The following is an 18709-nucleotide window of genomic DNA, read 5'->3' on the forward strand; positions in this document are numbered from 1 at the left end:
GGTGAAGCCAGAGGACACTGGACTCTCCTGAAGGCAGGAACATGCTAGAATGGAGCATGGAGGTGGGGTTGGAGGTAGAGGGGCCCCCCTAACAAAATGCCCCCCAAAAAAAATTAAGTGTCCATCTCTGCTAAGATCCAAATGCAAAGTTGGCTCGGAAAACTCGGCTCCCATTCCACCCTTGGGTTCCTTATTGGGCGTTGATTGATAGATTTTTTTATAATGCACAAGCGTGTGTCAAACTCATTTGAGGCTGTGGGGTTATTAAGTCTAAATCGAGCGTGTGAAATAAAACATTTTTCAACCTGCTCTCCCGTCTCCGCCACGTAACTGTCAATGTTTACACATTTTGTTTTGTTTCATGACTAGATTGACTCTAATATCATGGAACCCTCAAGGGAACTGTGATTGATTCAGCTCTATCTATTGATATTATTCATAATAATTGCACACATGTGCATAACCATATAATGAAATTCAATTTTTCCCAAAATCGTCGCATAGACCCAGATTGGACCCCTTGGCTTACTGAATCCGGCCAACGGGCCTTATGTTTGACACCCCTGTGTTAGAGACACAAATGTAATTTGAATGATTGATTTATTGATGGCTCAAGCAGGGATGGAGATCTGCGCCGAGCTGAACTGTTGAAGCTTTGTAAATGAATATGTAAAGCAATCAAATCAGCATTGGGTTTCTGTACCCCTTATCTTATCTCTGAGACTCGAACGGGTCTGGCAGCTATGGCAACTAAAGCACCGAGCCTTCAAGTTAATTCAATCAAATCATCCGCCTATTTTATTTTTTTTACATTTTGGACTACTTGTCCAGGCTTCGTCCGCCTGTCTGATGTAATCACACTTTCCTCTTCAGGCCTCAAGAGACGAATGCTCCTGTGTCTCCGAGATAAACATGTTAACAAATTAAAATATATCTTATATCTTTATGTATATTAAAAAAAAAAAAAAAAATTCTGTTAGGGCCCGAGTCAAAAGGGAGCCTCTGGTGTGATATCTCAAGCAAATTGAGTGAAATTATTGTTTTGAAAAAGTCAGTGTTGCTGAGCTGGCAGAGAAGTCAAAGTAAGATTGTGCCCTGAGAGCTGGAAGTGGATCTGATGACTCTGGGCTGTTTCGGGGGGTTTCACTGTTGGTCGCACCAATAAGCGGCCAACGTGCTGGGGATTTCACATACAGTATCTTTTGATCCCTTCTTGCGTTCTGTGCCGCAGCCAACTCAATTTAATTCTACCTTCAATGAACAGCCGAAACGAGAACAGAACACGCTTATTTGCAATATACTGCACAAACACGGGATTGCAGCTACTATACTGTATGTTGGCAACCACGCCCACCCACACACACTCACGCACACACACACACGCACGCACACACACACACACACACGCACACACATAGCCAAAGCAAGGACATTTTAATGATCAAATTCTGATTATTTTCATTGAAAGGGCGTTCAGATAATTGATTTTTCACACTAAACAATTTCATTTTTGTACCACCGACCAGCAATAGCCCTCTGATGTGCTCCCTCTAATGTACCATAAACAAAGCAGGCCATTAGCCATTCATAACATGGGGTCAGCGTGGAGCTGGAGACTGCTGAACAAGTCTCTTTGAGGGAAAGAAGCTGCAACAAGCTGCTGCTGTGGCAGATAATAACCATGCGCCGCTTTATGTGTGTGTGCAATGTCTGCTGCTGAACATACATGGATACTTGTATGTTCAGCATCACGGTATGTGTGTGTACGTGTGTGCGTGTGTGTGTGTGTGTGTGTGTGTGTGTGTGTGTGTGTGTGTCAGTGTGTCTATGTCTTATCTACGTAGCTCCACTGGTGATTGAGGTTTATACGTCTTGTTTGCTTTACGTACTAATGATGTGAGCACAAACAGAGCTGGGACTCTAAAACAATCTGTTCTGTCTGGGTTTATCTTGCCATTAGTCAAACATTTACTAGAAACACGTACTGTATGATGTATGAATTACAACACCTTAGAGTTTATATATGATGAATATAAACGCATCTTCGCAAAGATGGTATTTATAACATATATCATATCTAACAACGGCGATAACACCAACAACCGCTCATTCCCAGGCAAACAAGGAAAAGCATGAAAGTTGATTGTGTTTCACTGTCGTGCTACAAACTCAAGTCTGGCTTTGCAATTTTGACTGCGACAAGACGGCTGCATTACGAGCCCCATTAGTGGCCCATCAGCGATCAAAAAAGATGCAAATGATCTATGTAAATTAAACAGCCCCCACTCCGTTTTGGCACAGAGAGTCCTGTTTAGCACAGCAAACAATCAGAGAATGTGTGTAAAGACACTAATAATGGAATGTGGGTCACACCGCGACAGCGCCGCTTAATCTGACCTTTGGTTTAGAAGGGATGTTATATCTGCTGTGTAATTAGTTTGGCTTTGATGAAAGGCATTTAAAGCGGGGGGGAAAAAGCAAACAAGGTCCCGGTTGTTATAAGTAAAATAAGCATCACCTTTAAGATCACCATTAAAAATTTAAATGGAAGCTTTGGCTTTCGCAATTAAGGGAACGGGGGATAATTGCCTCTGGAAAATATAATAATGTTTTCACCAGAGCAAAGACCCGCCAAAGCTTAAAAACGTTCCATACTGACTATTGTTGTATTTTTTTAAAAAGCATATGGACAATGTTATGCTTATGGGAAAGTCCAATGTTGTATTTCAAGAAAACCGCAATGGAAAAAAACATGAAAGAAAATGCTCGGCCACACCAAACATGGACGTACAGTAGATTTGTAAATTATACGATTTGACTAAAAAGGATGATAGGACATCTATGTCTGAGCCAGTACATTCCCATTACGGGGTTTGTATATTTCCATTGTATATTATCGCCTATCAGTTCATCAAGTGCTCGCCACTATTTGAAGGGCACTCGGCAAGCCAGCCACACTGCGCCCTGTCTCCAGCTTCTTCGCCCGGTCATTTTCAAGCGACAACATGGCCAATACACTCACTCTATCCGGTCCCATTTTGTTCCTCAGATAGTTTTTAATTCCTTGGAGTTTGGAGAATGAGCGTTTGGCAGTCGCGGCGGTGACGGGAAGAATCGGAAACTGTTGACAGAAGCGATTGATGATGACGTACGTTGGGCAGCTGTTGATGGCGCAGCCTGTATTACCCGGCAAACATTTGGAGGCGATTCACTCGTACATCCCGTACAGCCGGTTGTAACGGCGACTGTGAGCGTGCAAATAAAACGAATACCCGTGCAACACAACATTTGAAAAACATTCAACTGTGACTGTAATTCTTAAGTGACTGCCAATTGAGTGCGCTGATTACAGTAGAGGTATGGTAATTCTTTAAAGGTGACATTGTATCAGCGTTCAAACCAATTATTATGTTAATACATGTTATGGGGCCGCCCGACATGCCAAGTGGCCGCATGGCCCATAGCGGGGCGGCCCTTCTGGCATTTGCCCAATTGCCAGATGGCCAATCCGTCACTGAGCCGACCAAACAAGCTCCCAACGATCTAGTTGTTGTGCGTGACCAGGAGAATGAGAGCCATTACTTGGAAATTGCTTTTTGTGGCCGTACTGGCTCTAAAATAACAATAAATGCCCTCCTTTATGTATTAGCATGTCAAAATGAAATCCATTTTTTCACTGCAACGTACCTGTGGGGGATCCTTCAAGCACCTCCCCGGTGTAGTGAGTCTCTTTGAAAATGGGGCGGTTGTCATTCTGGTCGATGACGGTGACCACGAGAATAGTAGGACCCTCGACCAGGTTACCACCAAGGTCTGTGGTGGAAACCTCCAGCTGTGAAGGAAAAAGAACGGTTGTTATAGGCGAGACAGCTGTTAACTCAAGGGATTGGCCACCATGTCTCATGGAGGGCAAAGAGTTTATGCGTTTTCTAACCACAACCTCAAGCTCCCCCCTCTCCGGTCGCCGCTGTGCTGATGCTAAATTCTAAATGCTGCCCTGGTGTATTAATTGGTTAGAAACCAGCATAATGCCTAATTGGGAACAACACAGTTATGCAGGGATGAAACCCCAAACAGGCCGGTCAGGCCAAGGGCCCAAAGGTCAAGCTGAGCCTCAAAAAAACTAACCAGACCCTTCACCTAGACAGCCAGAGTCGCGGATGTCGGCCCGAACGGATACGCCCCCCTAATACACCATTGAAACAGCGACCGACTCTCAGCGCTGCTGCTGTCCATGAGGCCGCACCTCATTTCGGGGACGCAATCAGCCGATCTCCAAACGAATGTCTGTTGAACATCTGAATATCGAAGCAACTGTACCCTGGTGGATGACGTAACATCATCTTTTCACTTTATTAATTTATTACTAATCTGGCAGGTACCAGAGTGTGTTATAAAAGACAACAACCAAAAAAAACATCACCTTCAAAATTTCTAGAAATTCCAGAGACATTTATATTTATATTTGGGGATGGTAGCTCAGGCGGTAGAGCTGGTGGTCTAGTCATCTAAAGGTTGCTGGTTCGATCCCAGGCTCCTCTAGCATGCTGTAGTGTCCTTGAGCAAGACACTTAACCCCTAATTGCTCCTGATGGCTGCGTCCGTCGGTGTTTGAACAATTGTAAGTCGCTTTAGATAAAAGCGTCTGCTAAATGTAATATTTATACGGTATAATGCTATTTTTTTGAGACTTCCCTGAATTGTTTTTAGTTGTAACAAGAACCATACGAAAGTACACAGTGACAGGTATAAATTTATTAAACTTTGTGTTTACTTCTATTTTATGCTTGCTTTATAGCCTCCAATTCCTATGAGGTGATCGTAACAGGCTGCGAGACTGTGGAAACAACTGAGTTGACCTTTATGCCTATAACCCCAAGTTCAGAACTCAAACTGACATTCAAAGACGTTACCGCCCTCTCACCACAAACAACCGTAGGTTATACATTGTCAGAAATGGGTTTCGTTATATTTTCGCTTTTCTACAGAGAATAGACTTAGTCCCAATTGAGGCCCTCCTCCTCTCAATACTCACTACAAAAACTATTGCTGTCTTTTTTCAGGTTGGTGAAATCCATGTAAAAGTTATGAAGATGGCTGTAGCAACAAAAATAGTTCAAGTTCACGGAAAGAACATCGAATTGCAAGAATGCTCCATCGCTGACAACACGATGACAATGAAGCTCAGTCTATGGGAAGATCAGATGAAATCAGTGAAGGATGCCCAATCCTGCACAGGAAAGACCCTAATGACCCGGCACCCGGGTAGCACTGCGTATCGCACATGCACGGAGAACACAGAAATTCTACCTCTGTCAAAGGAGTCCGTCCCAGACACTGTGACCGACATGAACCTTCAAGAGGAGGGATTGTTGGAAGCAGTGGTTTAAATAACCTTAGCCTCTCTAACAGACAAGCATATACAGTATGCCTGTCGTGTGGGACATTAGTACAAGACATATTAATGCCCAATTCCACCACTGTCAAAGCTGTAAGGGAAACCAACTTCGTGCTTCTTCGCAGACATCGGTGGCGCTCTAAAACTAAACAATGACAGAATGCTTGCTGTTACCCTAACAATGCTGATGTCTGTACAACACACATCACACCGACTAACCTGGACCCTGTGTATTGCTGACTGCAGCTATATATATTATTATCATTATGTAGCCCACTTTTAAAGTGAAAGAAGACTGTTGTATCTTGTGATTTGCTTTTATGTGGATATAAATAGGAACGAGGGGACGACAGACAGGCATGGGCGGTGTATGAACATTTTGGCTCGTTCACTAAGCACTTGTTCAGTGCTTGTGCACATACATTTGGGTCTCTGATGGGCCTACTAACACACAAACTGTGAAACAAGACAACCTGGTCAGCTTTTTGTTGTTTCCGTTTTTCTGCCTCCATCATAAAACGAGGAGTACCTGGCTGCAGCCCGTCGAATTTAAGCGGGCTTAAACGTAGATTGTGATTGGATGCTGTGAGCGTTGAGTCACATTCAGCATTGTGACAATACATTTTCCAGCTAATCCAAGCGTTTTTACTGTAGATGAGGGAAATGTCAGTATTTAAGAAATAATTCTACTGTGTGTTTCCTTTTAAAATACCCGTATGCGGGACATAGACTGTAGGCTGCAGCGTACGATCCGCTGGATGTTTGGATTTCTCCAAACAAAACCAAATAAAAAGAGTGTGTTTTTATTGTAGATGTATATATTTTGTTTTATTTTCTTTTATAAGGTGAAATAAGTGAATTTCTACAGACTTTATGCTGTACAACGGAACCTAGAACTTGTGCTCAAACCCCATTGGCACACAGAACTAGGGGCCTCAGGAGGGAGGCGCCACCCACTGAAACAGACTGTCCAGGAATGGGATGGGTTTAGAAAGTCTGTCATAATCTGAGTGTTGAAAAGGAGCATAAAACACAGTAAATAAACATAAAAGCTTGAGACTAAAAATAAATGATGGCTTGGGAAATTTAAAAAAGATTCCTCCTTGTCCTTTACCTCCTCTTAAAGTAAGAGGTAAACGCATGCTTCCATTAAAGTTTTTAATGGAAGCATGCTTTGAAGTAGAAGAGAAATGAGGAGGACAATGACCTCCAGGATGAATGAGTTGTCTCAAGTCTGCCTCAACACAATGTTTATAACCATGCAGGCATTGGTTGAAACATTTATAATGGATCCGTCAGCCCGATATGAAATACACCCTTTTTTCAGCAACAATGAAAATCCTATCTCCAGGGAGTGCACACAGATGGTTTGAGTCTAACCTCTCGGGCAGGTCCTACAGGAGTTTAAAGCTTGGTTTACTTCGGGAAATTCAAGATGGACACATTCCGAGGGAAGGTTGTGTACAATCTGTACAATCTGATCCATCCATGTGTGACCACAAAAATAACCAGATGGCATTGAATTCATGGAAGGAGATAGCGCTGTCTCCATCCAAAGTTTTTGAATATTTTAATACCTTGGGACTTCTGCGTAATGTTTCCACCGACAATTTGACCAAACTCAGGACTATATATAAATAAACCCTGCATTGAATACAATAAACACTACAATAAATACACATACATTTAACACTTTCTATTTGAATTATACTGCTCTTTTCTAGTATATCAGATCCTTCCCTCGGGACTTATTTGAAATGTTTACAGTGGTTCCTTCAGTTACCCCTGGTGGTTTGTGCACAGCGCCCTCTGTCTTTCAGGAGAATATCGCTACGGCATCTACATGGCAACCCGCAACTATATACAGTATGTTCATGCTCTCTGGTAGTGCACGCCCCATAAGCCGCCATAAGAACCGGTGTCTCACAGGGACCTGTGCCTGGCCCTCTTCTCACTGTACACCTCCTCACTGGGATCATCCAGGCGCATTTCTCTTGCCACTGCTACGCCGATGACACCCAGCTCTACCTCTCCTTCCCCCCAGGGGGTAACACCGTCTCAGCGAGAATCTCGGTGTGCCTCGCAGACATTTCTGTCTGGATGAAGGAATGCCACCTCTAACTGAATCGCTTCCAGAAGACAGAGCTCCTCACCGTCCTTGGAAGTGCAACAATTCAACGCCACATAAATGTTCAGCTCATCATTATTTACACCATCCATATGATTACTTATCAGTACTCATATGTAACTTATTTTGGTTCCTTACAGCTATCTTGCACTTGTATCTGGTTGAATTTAGAAACAGGTGCTCATGCTCTTAAATTTGAACTTGCTCCAATGGTCGATGTATGCTTTGATTATTTCTAGCCTCTCATGTAAGTCACTTTGGACAAAAGCATCTGCTAAATTAATAAATGTTAAAATAAAAAAAATACCCTAAAGATTCTCAAGTTTGGAGTCTTACCTCTCTGCAACCTTCACACTGGACGTAGCGCCGTATTGTCCCATATCCCATATTAATGTGTTCTTCTTCTCCTTACACTGCACTATCACTAAGCATCCCCTCAGCTCTGCTAGGGGAACCGTGCCAGCTTGGCAGATACAGTAGGAAATATGCATGACTCCCAAATCGAGATCCTGTACCCCTGTCATAAACAAGCAGCTATTTATCCGATGAGGGACAACCCGATTTTGCTTAGTATAACCACCGAGGGACCAATCTGTCTTTATCTGCCTCATAGGCACCTTCTACATGGCGTTTTTTATTTATTTTTATTTTTTACCTTTCTTAGCAAGATTGCATGAAAATGGCTATCGTTTCATAGTCCCAGTCATTCATATTATAGTCAAAACTTCTCTATCTTTCTAGGAAATAAGGTTTGGTGTAACTGTAAAATTGTGATCATTCAAGTAGATTTCAAGGAAATAAACTTCAAATAAGTTTCTTTACACAGGATATAGGCTGACAATATCTTCACCTCAATAGAGCCTCTTTCATAGGATGTGAAAATCGGATCAATTTGATGCTCCTACGATCTTTGTTGGGATCTCCTGCTCCTGGGAAATAGGTTACTCACAGAGTGGGGTAGTGTTCCTTTTCATAGTGTTCAAATTGATCTCTAATCCTAGTAGCATACACACATGGCTCACTTTTTTGGCAGACATTGTGTTAATACATTGAATGGAAATAAATGCAAGTGTTGTGTTGAAGACAATTAATTGCATTTTGCTAACAGCTTCAGGGTTGAACAAGTATGTTTACATTGGATGCAGGTTAAGCCGCCGGCAGTGTGGTTCCCAGCATTTTAATAAATATATTTATTCATTCAGCCTTTTTTGCCAGTGGTCTGGTAGCCCACTTGCAGGACGCACAGGTTTGAATTTGCAGGTCAATACAACTCAGTGTTTGAAAGGGGCCTTAGTGTTCACTCCATGTAGAGGCATAAAGTAGGTTACAGGGTTTAAGATAGATGTTTGATGCCGGGTGATCAATAACAGAGAATATAGAAGATTAAGAATTACAGAAATGTGGGTTTTCAGCTGCTACGGTTTAATTTAAAGATAAACATACTTTTCGAAGGTGTTTGTTCTGGAGTTTACTGGCTAGCAGAACACTAACAGACGCTGTTCGTGTAAACATCAGAGCCCTGCACAAATAACCACTCAAATTAGGTGAGATTGAGAAAACACAAAGAATAGACAAGGTGAGACCTTTGAGATTCAGACCGAGAAACATTCCTCAATTTTTGAATGTAGCTCAGTTTTTGAGGCGAGAAGACTTTAACAATAAAACAAAAGCCATTATCCCCTTTACAACCCTGGAGGATAGGTTTGCTGTTTTTCAACCCAGGCCTTGTTACAATATTGGTTCCCATCATGTCTTACTGTTCATAGCACAGCCTCACAGAGTGCTACGTTTCTCAATAGTAAAATGTTTCACCGAGGTTGTTCTATGAACAAACCGCGTCTCTTTTACACATTTGAATAGCCTTGCAATCTTGCTTGCATCAAGGCCAATTGACTATCCTTTATCTCCTGCTTTGGGAAAGGTCTTAAACATTCAGCAATTTTGCAAAAAAAGAAAAAAAGAAAGAATAAATGACAAACGCCAATTATTTCCAGGAATTTGTTTGAGATTAGATCTGTTCTCGTGTAGGATTCTCTATACGTGTGCGGTGTCCCAGGATCAGTTAAGTTATGGGTTTAATCTGCGGCTTAAACTATTATGTACACAGATCTGCCAGACAGACTGCTAGTGGTGATGAACATAATGAGGTTTAGGCCTGTCTGACAGCCATAGTCAGAAGATCAATATTTGTACAAGCCTGTGTGTGTGTGTGTGTGTGTGTGTGTGTGTGTGTGTGTGTGTGTGTGTGCGCGCGTGTGTGTGTGTGTGGACGTCCAACCTGGCAGCAGTCCCACTAGCGCACTATCCCCTATGACATCAGCTTTCCCTGTCCTCTATCGCCTGCATAAGTAATGACGTTACTCCCACTTACATCTTAAGTGACCGGGCTAACGGAATCACTTCGCGTCCTTTATTGCCAATAGAGTGAGCCTGAAGAGAAATACGTCAGAAGACAGCAGAGGCAGGAATGGAGGGATAGAGAGATAGAGAGAGAGAAAGAGGAGAGGGGCAGAGAGAAGAGATGGTACACAGTGCCACGTTCCTCTTCCGTGGCATCAGTAATGCATTACCCCACGCCGCCTCCCTATCAGACAGGTCATCCTCCCCTGTTCCCTCTATATCTCTCTTCTGTCTTCTTTCCCTCTCCTCTACCCCTCCACCCACCTCATTCCCCCCATCCAGGGCGCCGCGAGCTCATGGCATAATGGCGATAATGGTGCACGTGCAGCTGAACTCGCACGTATTAGAGGCCTAATGCTTTCATGCATAATCTCTCCTCCTCGTCCTGTTCCCGGCTCCCTCTTCATCGCTCCCTCTCTAGCTCTAAACCCGTCTGTCTCCCACTCTTTGCCCTCGCTTATAACACATACTCTCTTTCTCTCTCTCTCTGTCGCTCTCTCTCTCTCTCTCTCATCCACAAAGAACTACCCTGGGTGACTGTTGATGAGATGGACCCTTTCTCCTTCTCCTCTCTCTCAAGTTTCACTTTGAGTGATCTCTTTCTTTCTCTTGCCGACTCATCAAGCATCAAGCCTGCTCGTCTCTCTCTCTCCTCCAGAAACTATCATGGGTGACTATTGATGAGAAGGACCATTTTTCCTTTGCTCCTTCTCGTACCACTTTTGACTGCCAAGTGATGAGATCGTGGGCAAACATGTTTTCTCTCCCTCTCTCATGCTCTCTCACACACACACACACACACACACACACACACACACACACACAAGCGACACAATGGCACACAGGGGTCTTTCTGAGCTCCGTGTTTTGTTCTTACTGATCAGGAGTAGGAAAAAATGAAGGCAAAGTAAAACCTGCCCAAAAGCTACAGGACAATCTAAATGGCAAATTTGCAATTATATCCATGTTAGTTGTGTTGGTATGATTAAGTTTGGTTTTTTTTGCTGCATTTTGAAGCTACGCAGCCTTTTCAATAGAAACACGAAATGACCCGGTTCTCTTGAACGGCACTTTTGTAGGAATGAAGGGAAACGAGTCTCGCAGGGTGATGAGCCGTGCGTTTTTTATGTCAAGTTTTAGAGTTTTATGTTGTGTTTGTGTAAGTTGCTGTCTCCTGCCGGCAGTAAAAGTTAAGAGATAGCCTATGCTCCTCCCTCACTGGGAGGTGCCCTGGCTGAAAAGGAGCGCACCCACTGTTGTGTGAGGTTCACAAAGCGAAGGCACACACACTGGTCTGACTGTGAGGTAATATTTCAATTAGTTATTTTACTTTTATTATTTATGTGTGAAGAATACTGTTTACACCTGTTCTACACAAAAAAAAAAACTACTGTGTAATACCTGTTTTTTAATTGGGTTATTACTTATTTATTTATTATATTTTTAGTTTGATATTATATAAAATAAATAAAATAAAAAAATAAAAAAATAACGGAAATTAATATTTGAACCATCACTATCCTGGACACCTCCCCTCCAATCAGGTGAACTTGTGCAAATAATAACAACCCACCAATGAACTTGAAACCCTGTCTCCCCCCTCCCCCACAGTCATACACAGAGCGTTACACTAGAAATTTATGGAAGACTAATATAAAAACAATTTTTACACCTTTTAACAATTTTTTTTCTTAAATATAAAGATGCCGAAACTGTACCGTTTCCATGGCCCCAAAACTGTGATTCATACCAAACCGAGCCCACTGTACCGCTGCATCCTTAATATATACTGTATATACAGCCAGAACGTTCATATTTTACAGTGAACTACCAGATAATTCTTCTGTTTACAATCTGAAACACACATTATGTCTATCCTTGTAAGAATGCACAAATCATGTGCTTATTTTCTATATTCCTTCACAATCTTTCACTGCTGAATGACTGCAGCCTTTAATAGGCTAAACACCTTTTGATGCATGTGTGTGCACAAATTTGTGGATGCTTACAAATATACTTAGGGGCATGTGTGAAATGAAATATGAGAGACACAATCAGCCTCAAACCTGAAAATAAGTCATGCATCACATATAGATACACATGATACAATGACCACACACACACCCACACACCCACACACACACACACACACACACACACACACAATCGTATCCCGTGGTAATGGTGCCGTAAGAGAGAAAAAGTTAACATTAATAGTGGAGACATTCCAGTGAGAAAAGGAGAACATATTTAAAAGTAAAATAAAATATTTCTTCATTGGATTATATCTAATAAGGCTCTTACTGTATCAGGCATGTATAATGAATGATGTATATTTCTATGTTTCTTCATTGTGCCCTGCAAATGAAAATAAGAGCCTTCATCTGCTGAAATCTGTGTGCGTGTCTGTGTGCGTGTGTGTGTGTGTGTGTGTGTGTGTGTGTGTGTGTGTGTGTGTGTGTGTGTGTGTGTGTGTGTGTGTGTGCGCGCGCGTGTGTGTGTATGTATGGGGGTGGATTAGAGGTTTAAGAAGGACCTTGGGCATTCATATTCCTCACACAGCTAATCTCCAGCTTGTTATGAAATGAGAAGACATTTATGTCTTCATCATGCCATGGCACCACAATATTCTTTAAGTTGAAAGTCGCTACCTATGTGTTCTGGAGGGGGTTTTGATTTTAAATGGAATGAAATAACAGCATTTGTGTACACAAGGAAGCAGTATAGCATGTGCATGTATTTGTGTGTGTGAGGGGTTCTGACAGCTCGTGATGAATCCAAACTCGCCATTAGCTCCTCTGCCTCAGCCCTTGGAAGTCAATGTAGTCCTCTTTCAGTCCAACACTGCCTCGACCCCTCGCCATCAGAATAAAGAAAGGTTAGTGGGCTCTGCTTATACACTAGTCAAGCAGTTTACATTGCATCACATTCTTCTGAACACGCCGCTCATCCTTATTTATATGATGCCTTTTATTTGATGCACCATTAACATGCACATGCCCCTGTGTCATGTTCTCTCCTTTTCAAATATCTATAATAATAATGGAAAAACCTTTGGAGGGTATTCACAAGTATGCTTACTCAACTCAGGTAAAGTAGCAAATATTCCTCTCAATTTGTAAGAAAGAACACTGCAAAAGCATATATAGACACACCAACACACTATCGGCATCCCTTGAGTTGCACACAAGTCCGCGGCTGCAGACGACAGTATGCTGATTGGTCCTATCCGGGGCAGGGAGTTTTCTTCTTGGTTGTCTGTCTTGCAGGGATTGCCGTCGAGCATGGGGCTCGTCAGCCGACCAGGAGCCAGAGAGTTGATTGCAGCGGGTGGAATCAGTGCTACAGCAGATGTATGTAAAGCCTCAGGTAGCCATAAGGTTTGTTTTATTGCTGCAGAAGGAGGGGATAGGGTGACTGAGCACCTTCAGCTTTATTGCATCCTTTAAGAATGACCAGAAAAGGAAGTGTGAAAAGGGAGGTGGGGAAAAGGGGCTGGGTCACGCAAAAGAAGTGGCTCCATTTCCTTCCACTGCCTGTGCCTCTTTTCCCCATTCACATAGCATTTATCTCATCCAAAGCCATTCAACAAGTTCTTCTTCTGCCAGGCAGGGGGATTACAAAAGAGTCTGTCTGCCAGCCTGTCTGCCAGGTTCTAAGGATCACAGGAAAAATGCTATCCTGTGGCTGTACTGTGAACAGGGGCCTACACTTATGAAACATCACTGTGCCTCTATCAGCAGGGCCAAGGTCTGCCTCATGGGAAATCAAATCCTGCACCAACACCTGTACTTTGGGGGTAGGGGGTGGGGGAGGTCTTCCTCAAGTTCTCCCCAATCTTCTCCTTTGGAATCAGTGAAGGTCTGGAGGGCATGTGTATTATCTGCACCATGACTCACTGTATTGCCTCACCTCCCAGCTCCTTGGGAGCATGTCTTTGATTGGTCAGATCACCATGGAGCGCATTAGACTGTCACAGATGCTGCAGGAGATGTGCAACCCTGAGGAGCACGCTTTCGTTTTCTGAGAGAGGCACATGTGAGAATCGTGTGTTCCGGTCTTTCTCAAATCATCCGATAACAACTGTTGTGTTTGTCTGTCTGCAGCTCCAGTAACAGATACAGTTTAAAGCTGAACAATGATGCTGAGTCTTGGAAATTATCGATGTGACAAAATCTGTCTGGCTCGATTGTAAGCTGTTCCCTGTTCAACCATCCAACTTGGTCATTGTTCTATGATTCAGTCCTTTCCCTTCCTACAAACCGTGGTTTCACCAAGACTCCTCACATTGGTAACCAACTCACACTGGTGAGTTGGTTTTGAAGCTCACCTGCCAGGAGAGAGTGTTGGAATAATTCCACCAAAAAGGCCCAGAGCTCACCAAATGAGTACATATAGTCTGATGGAGAACTCCAGAGTCCAGACAGAAAGAGATTTCTTCGTTTAGAGTTATTCAATGATATGCTTTCAAACTGTCAAAAGCAAGAGCGAGCTGACCCTTCATTAAGACAAGTACATGGCCACCAGTTTTGACAGGTACTTATACAGCACAGTAACTCTGCAGTGCAGCTCAGCATCTCTCTGATGTTGCCCAACAGATTTTCCAGGGTCCTTGGTAAGCAGTCCTGGGGTCTTGTGGTAAGGTTGAGATCTTGTCAGGCAGATGTCAAGTCAGTCATCCATAAAAAAAATCCTGGCATAAATGAATCTGGTCTGGGGTCTCAGCTGGCTGTTTTTCAAGGTTCATGATTATCCAGTTCACTGGGCCCCAGCAATCCAGATCCTCCATTACGCCACTGGCAAGCTCCTGGTTTTGATGAGCCCAGTTATGTAGAAGAAGAAGAAGAATCTTTATTTGTCACATGACCGCACTACAACACATATATATATATATATACACACACATACGCTTTTTGGGTGGTGGCCAGTGAAATGTGGCCTCTGCATTTGACCCATCCTCGCTTGTCCTTCCTCTGGAGGGGAAGGCAGGAGCAGTGGGCAGCATTCATTGACGCGCCCAGGGACCTGGTACCAACCGTCCATCACTAGGACTATGATGTTTGCATGTTTTTGGTGGGGTTCCTTACTGATGGTAGGTGGAGGAAACCCCATTTGAGCATGGGGAGAACATGCAAACTCCGCACAGAAAGGCTCCTATTTGGGAGATACCCCGCCAGAGCACGGTGCCAACAGCACCCCAGGCGGGAATCGAACCCAGGAACTTCTTGCTGTGAGGATGCACTGCAATGCACTGCGCCACCAGTTGGTTCTCTAGCCATGTGTGTGCCCTGTGGTCCCGACCTCTTCACCAGTTGGGCCCTCCTCTCAATCACAAGTATTTGATGCATTGAAAACCAGCCCTTTGGGAGGGGGTTGCTCTCACAGTTGCTGCAATAGTATGAAAGCAAAGGCTACAATGCTGTGCTCCAGTGCTTGTAGATAGGTCGATAGATAGATCGATAGATAGATAGATAGATAGATAGATAGATAGATAGATAGATAGATAGATAGATAGATAGATAGATAGATAGATAGATAGATAGATAGATAGATAGATACTTTATTCATCATAATCTAAGCAGAGTCACTGTCTATCACCTGAACCTCTACCACCCTATCCAATTAAACCTTTCCATTATTTTGTAAGCAATTATGTCAGTTTTATAACCTTGTTCTCTTGAATACTTTGTCTTCCTAAGTCTTGGAACTCTTCCAAATGTAGACGTCTGCATTAAGTGTTCTACCATTTGTTATTTCTTAGTCTGCTCTTTTCCCAGTTTAATTTAGCCTGCCATGTGGGCAGAAGTGTTTATTGAGTTTACAAGTCTGTTTCCTTTCACTTCCCTGTTGGTCATTAAATCTGTTAAACCATCCATCTGCCTCTGTGCTTGGGTCCTTCCGACAAAACTTGGTTTCAGCGACCCTAAACAACAAAGAAGGCTGGTTAGTTTGTGATTAGCCTGTCAGGCGATAACAATTGTGGGTATTTTATTGCAAACCCTAACGATATATGTGACAGCAGATGACATCAAGCCACTCTCATTTAATATTTATTGACTATTTATTTTAATGATACTGTCCTCAGCATGTCCATTTTGTCTAGTTAAAAGACTAGAAAGAAAGATATATTCTAGACCTGCTATTACTTTATTACACGTCAGTTATATTGTGCTGCTCTCACAACCTGAAAACCACTGGACAAAAATGTCTTCAATGCCTTTGTTTTAAATGTCACACCATTCCCTTTTTGAATTTTCTGATAACTACTCTGCCTCAGTGAACTAAATCAAGATGTTACAACCACGGATGGATGATTTTCTCTCTCCTAGCAAGAGTTCTCCTCTTGCAGGGAAGGAATTCAGCTCCTCTCGGCCTCAAAGCGGCAGCCTCTCCTCAGAAGCCTCCTCCTCGCTGCTGGCCGGGACATTGGAATGTGTCACTCATTCAAATTAAGCCACAAAGGAAAAAAAACAGCGACCTGGCAAATTTCGACAAACAGCACACAGACTAGCATGCAGCCATGGGGGCTGGTGTCTCACCACACCTCTCTGAGGAGGCAGAAATTGGAGGGAAAAAATAGATGGGGAAACAAAAAACTGCACTCTGGTATATTTGTATTATTCTGCGCAGTAAAAACTACGACCGCACTCGACTACACCCTGGTGCAATAACACTTAACCTCAGAAAAAGACGCTTGACCTTTCATTAGGACCACTACGTTCAAAGGATGATTGATATTCAAACTCGTCCCTCCCTGCCCCCTTCCCTTCACCCGGCCCAGCCATTTTGGATGGTTAAATAATATAGTGCGATATAAAACAGGCCGTCACCTCTGCCCAAAAAAAAGAGACGAGAAAAGAAAAGGAAGAGAAAAGAGAGAGAGAGTTGATCTCCTGTTTTTTAACCTTTTACCATGAAGAAATTGAAATTGCTCAACTTTGAACCTTTAATGTTCCCTACATACATTTGAAAAGGTCAGTACATGAACAGGCGGGGACAGCAGCACCACTGTGACTTAGCTGTCTGAAATTCTCAAGATGTTATGGTGATACAGCTCACACCTCAGTTTCATGTTTTACAATTTGGCTTGTACTGCCCTCCAAATTTCACCAAGGAGGACATTTTAAGTTCATTTTAACAAGATCCTCTATCAGAGAGATTTATGCGCAATAATAAAGCCATTGATCATTTTAATTTTGTCAGTGTATTTGTATCCAATATGTGCTTGCGCTTTTCTTTCATAAATCCAAATACCAGTCACTGATCTAAATTGGTAAAGGTAGCAAAACCCCCTTAGAAAAGGAAAAAAATATATATAAATAAATTGGCGCAAGAAACACGCGCACGCACACACACAGATTGAAGGAGAGATGGAAGTAGGGAAGTAACAAGGGAGATACAAAGTACTGTTAACATACAGTAATGATAGAAGAGATTTTTCATTCCACCTAGATAAGGAAGAATGGAATTATGTCTTGAGAGGAGTGTTGAAAGAGTGACAAAAGCTGTCCCTGGTGCCTTCACAGTACAAAATAGCCGCTCTCCTCTCCTAAGGTATAATCCCATCTCCTTTTGTGCACTGCTGATGGCTCTGTTGCCAGGACCAACAAGAAAGCCGGGCTTCACTTTTACGTTTCCCTTGTAATGTGCTCTTGGTACGAAAAATTACCATCTGCAAATAATAGCAAAGACACCAAAGGCGTATAAATATGGGGTCAGCAAAATTGAAAAAGGAACCGACAAAATGAGCAGTCAGTTGAAAACATTTTGAGTGCAATTTTTAGATTTTCATTGTTTGTGTGCAATTAATAGATGACAATTCTGTTTGTGGCCCTATCCAAAACCATTGGCATGTGAAAACAATTATTTAATCGTGATTTTCACCAGATGTCCATTATAGATGTCCATCAAATTGTCCATCACATTAGTAATGAACATTACATATTTTTCCATGTGCTCATGCTGTGCACACTTTGGATTATATTGACAGTTTTACTCCAATGTCCAAATATTCCAACAGTCCTGATTCCCATTCATTTCCTATCTGAGTTGATTTCCGAGAGCATTGTCATATCGGAAAGAGGAAACTGCATGGCTCCCGCCTGCTGCATCCAGCACAGGCTGGTCTTAACAAGGCAGCAGACCCCAGCGCTCTGTGGGCAGACTGTATTGTGGGTCTCGCCACGCGCCTCAGCAGGCAGCGGACAGCCTGAATTAGCGGCAGTAATGCCTTAGGCTGAGCAACGGGGGCCCTCACCGTCTAATCAGGTTATCTAGGACTAGCAGCACAGTGGTAGAACCGCAGGGGGCTCAGGAAGGAAAAGCTGAAAGGACGGCAGGGTAGTGCCACATCTGACCAAGTGGAAGGATCCTGAGCTGGAGGAAAAGCTGACAGGAAGGGGAGGAATGTTGAATAAAAACTTTGAAGAAAAACCAATATGAACAGACTAGCCCCGCTGTAAGGAGGAGGTTCAAGGGAATCTGTGAATTTTATTTCTTTGAGGGTATACCAGACGACATGGGGGCGTACCAGACGACTGTGAAAAATCCTATCAAAGTGGGAGTAAGCGATTGCTGTTTGAGTTAGCCATCCCTGGCTAAAGAAATAGACATATTTTCCGAGAGTGGTTTCTGACTTTCATGCGTGTGCAATTATAAATTAGTAATTGGACCACAAGGTGTGTGACCCTGAGGTATGACTGTGTTGTGGCTATTTCTGTAAAAGCTCTTACAGTAGACAGCTGCTCGTTTACCCAGAATGCGGGATGGAGTGTCTGTGTGTG

The 18709-nt window shown here is 42.9% G+C and overlaps 1 protein-coding gene across 1 annotated transcript in view; it reads right to left on the bottom strand.

Annotated features, from left to right (window-relative positions):
- The window catches only part of cdh13 (cadherin 13, H-cadherin (heart)), a 378607-nt gene that overhangs the window by 166627 nt on the left and 193271 nt on the right, over positions 1–18709 (bottom strand). The window contains exon 6 of the mRNA XM_080002151.1: positions 3688–3832. Coding sequence (XP_079858277.1) covers positions 3688–3832 — 145 coding nt within the window. The remainder of the gene's footprint in view (positions 1–3687; positions 3833–18709) is intronic.

Source organism: Zeus faber, assembly GCF_960531495.2.
Source record: "Zeus faber genome assembly, chromosome: 6".
In the NCBI taxonomy this organism is placed as follows: domain Eukaryota; kingdom Metazoa; phylum Chordata; class Actinopteri; order Zeiformes; family Zeidae; genus Zeus; species Zeus faber.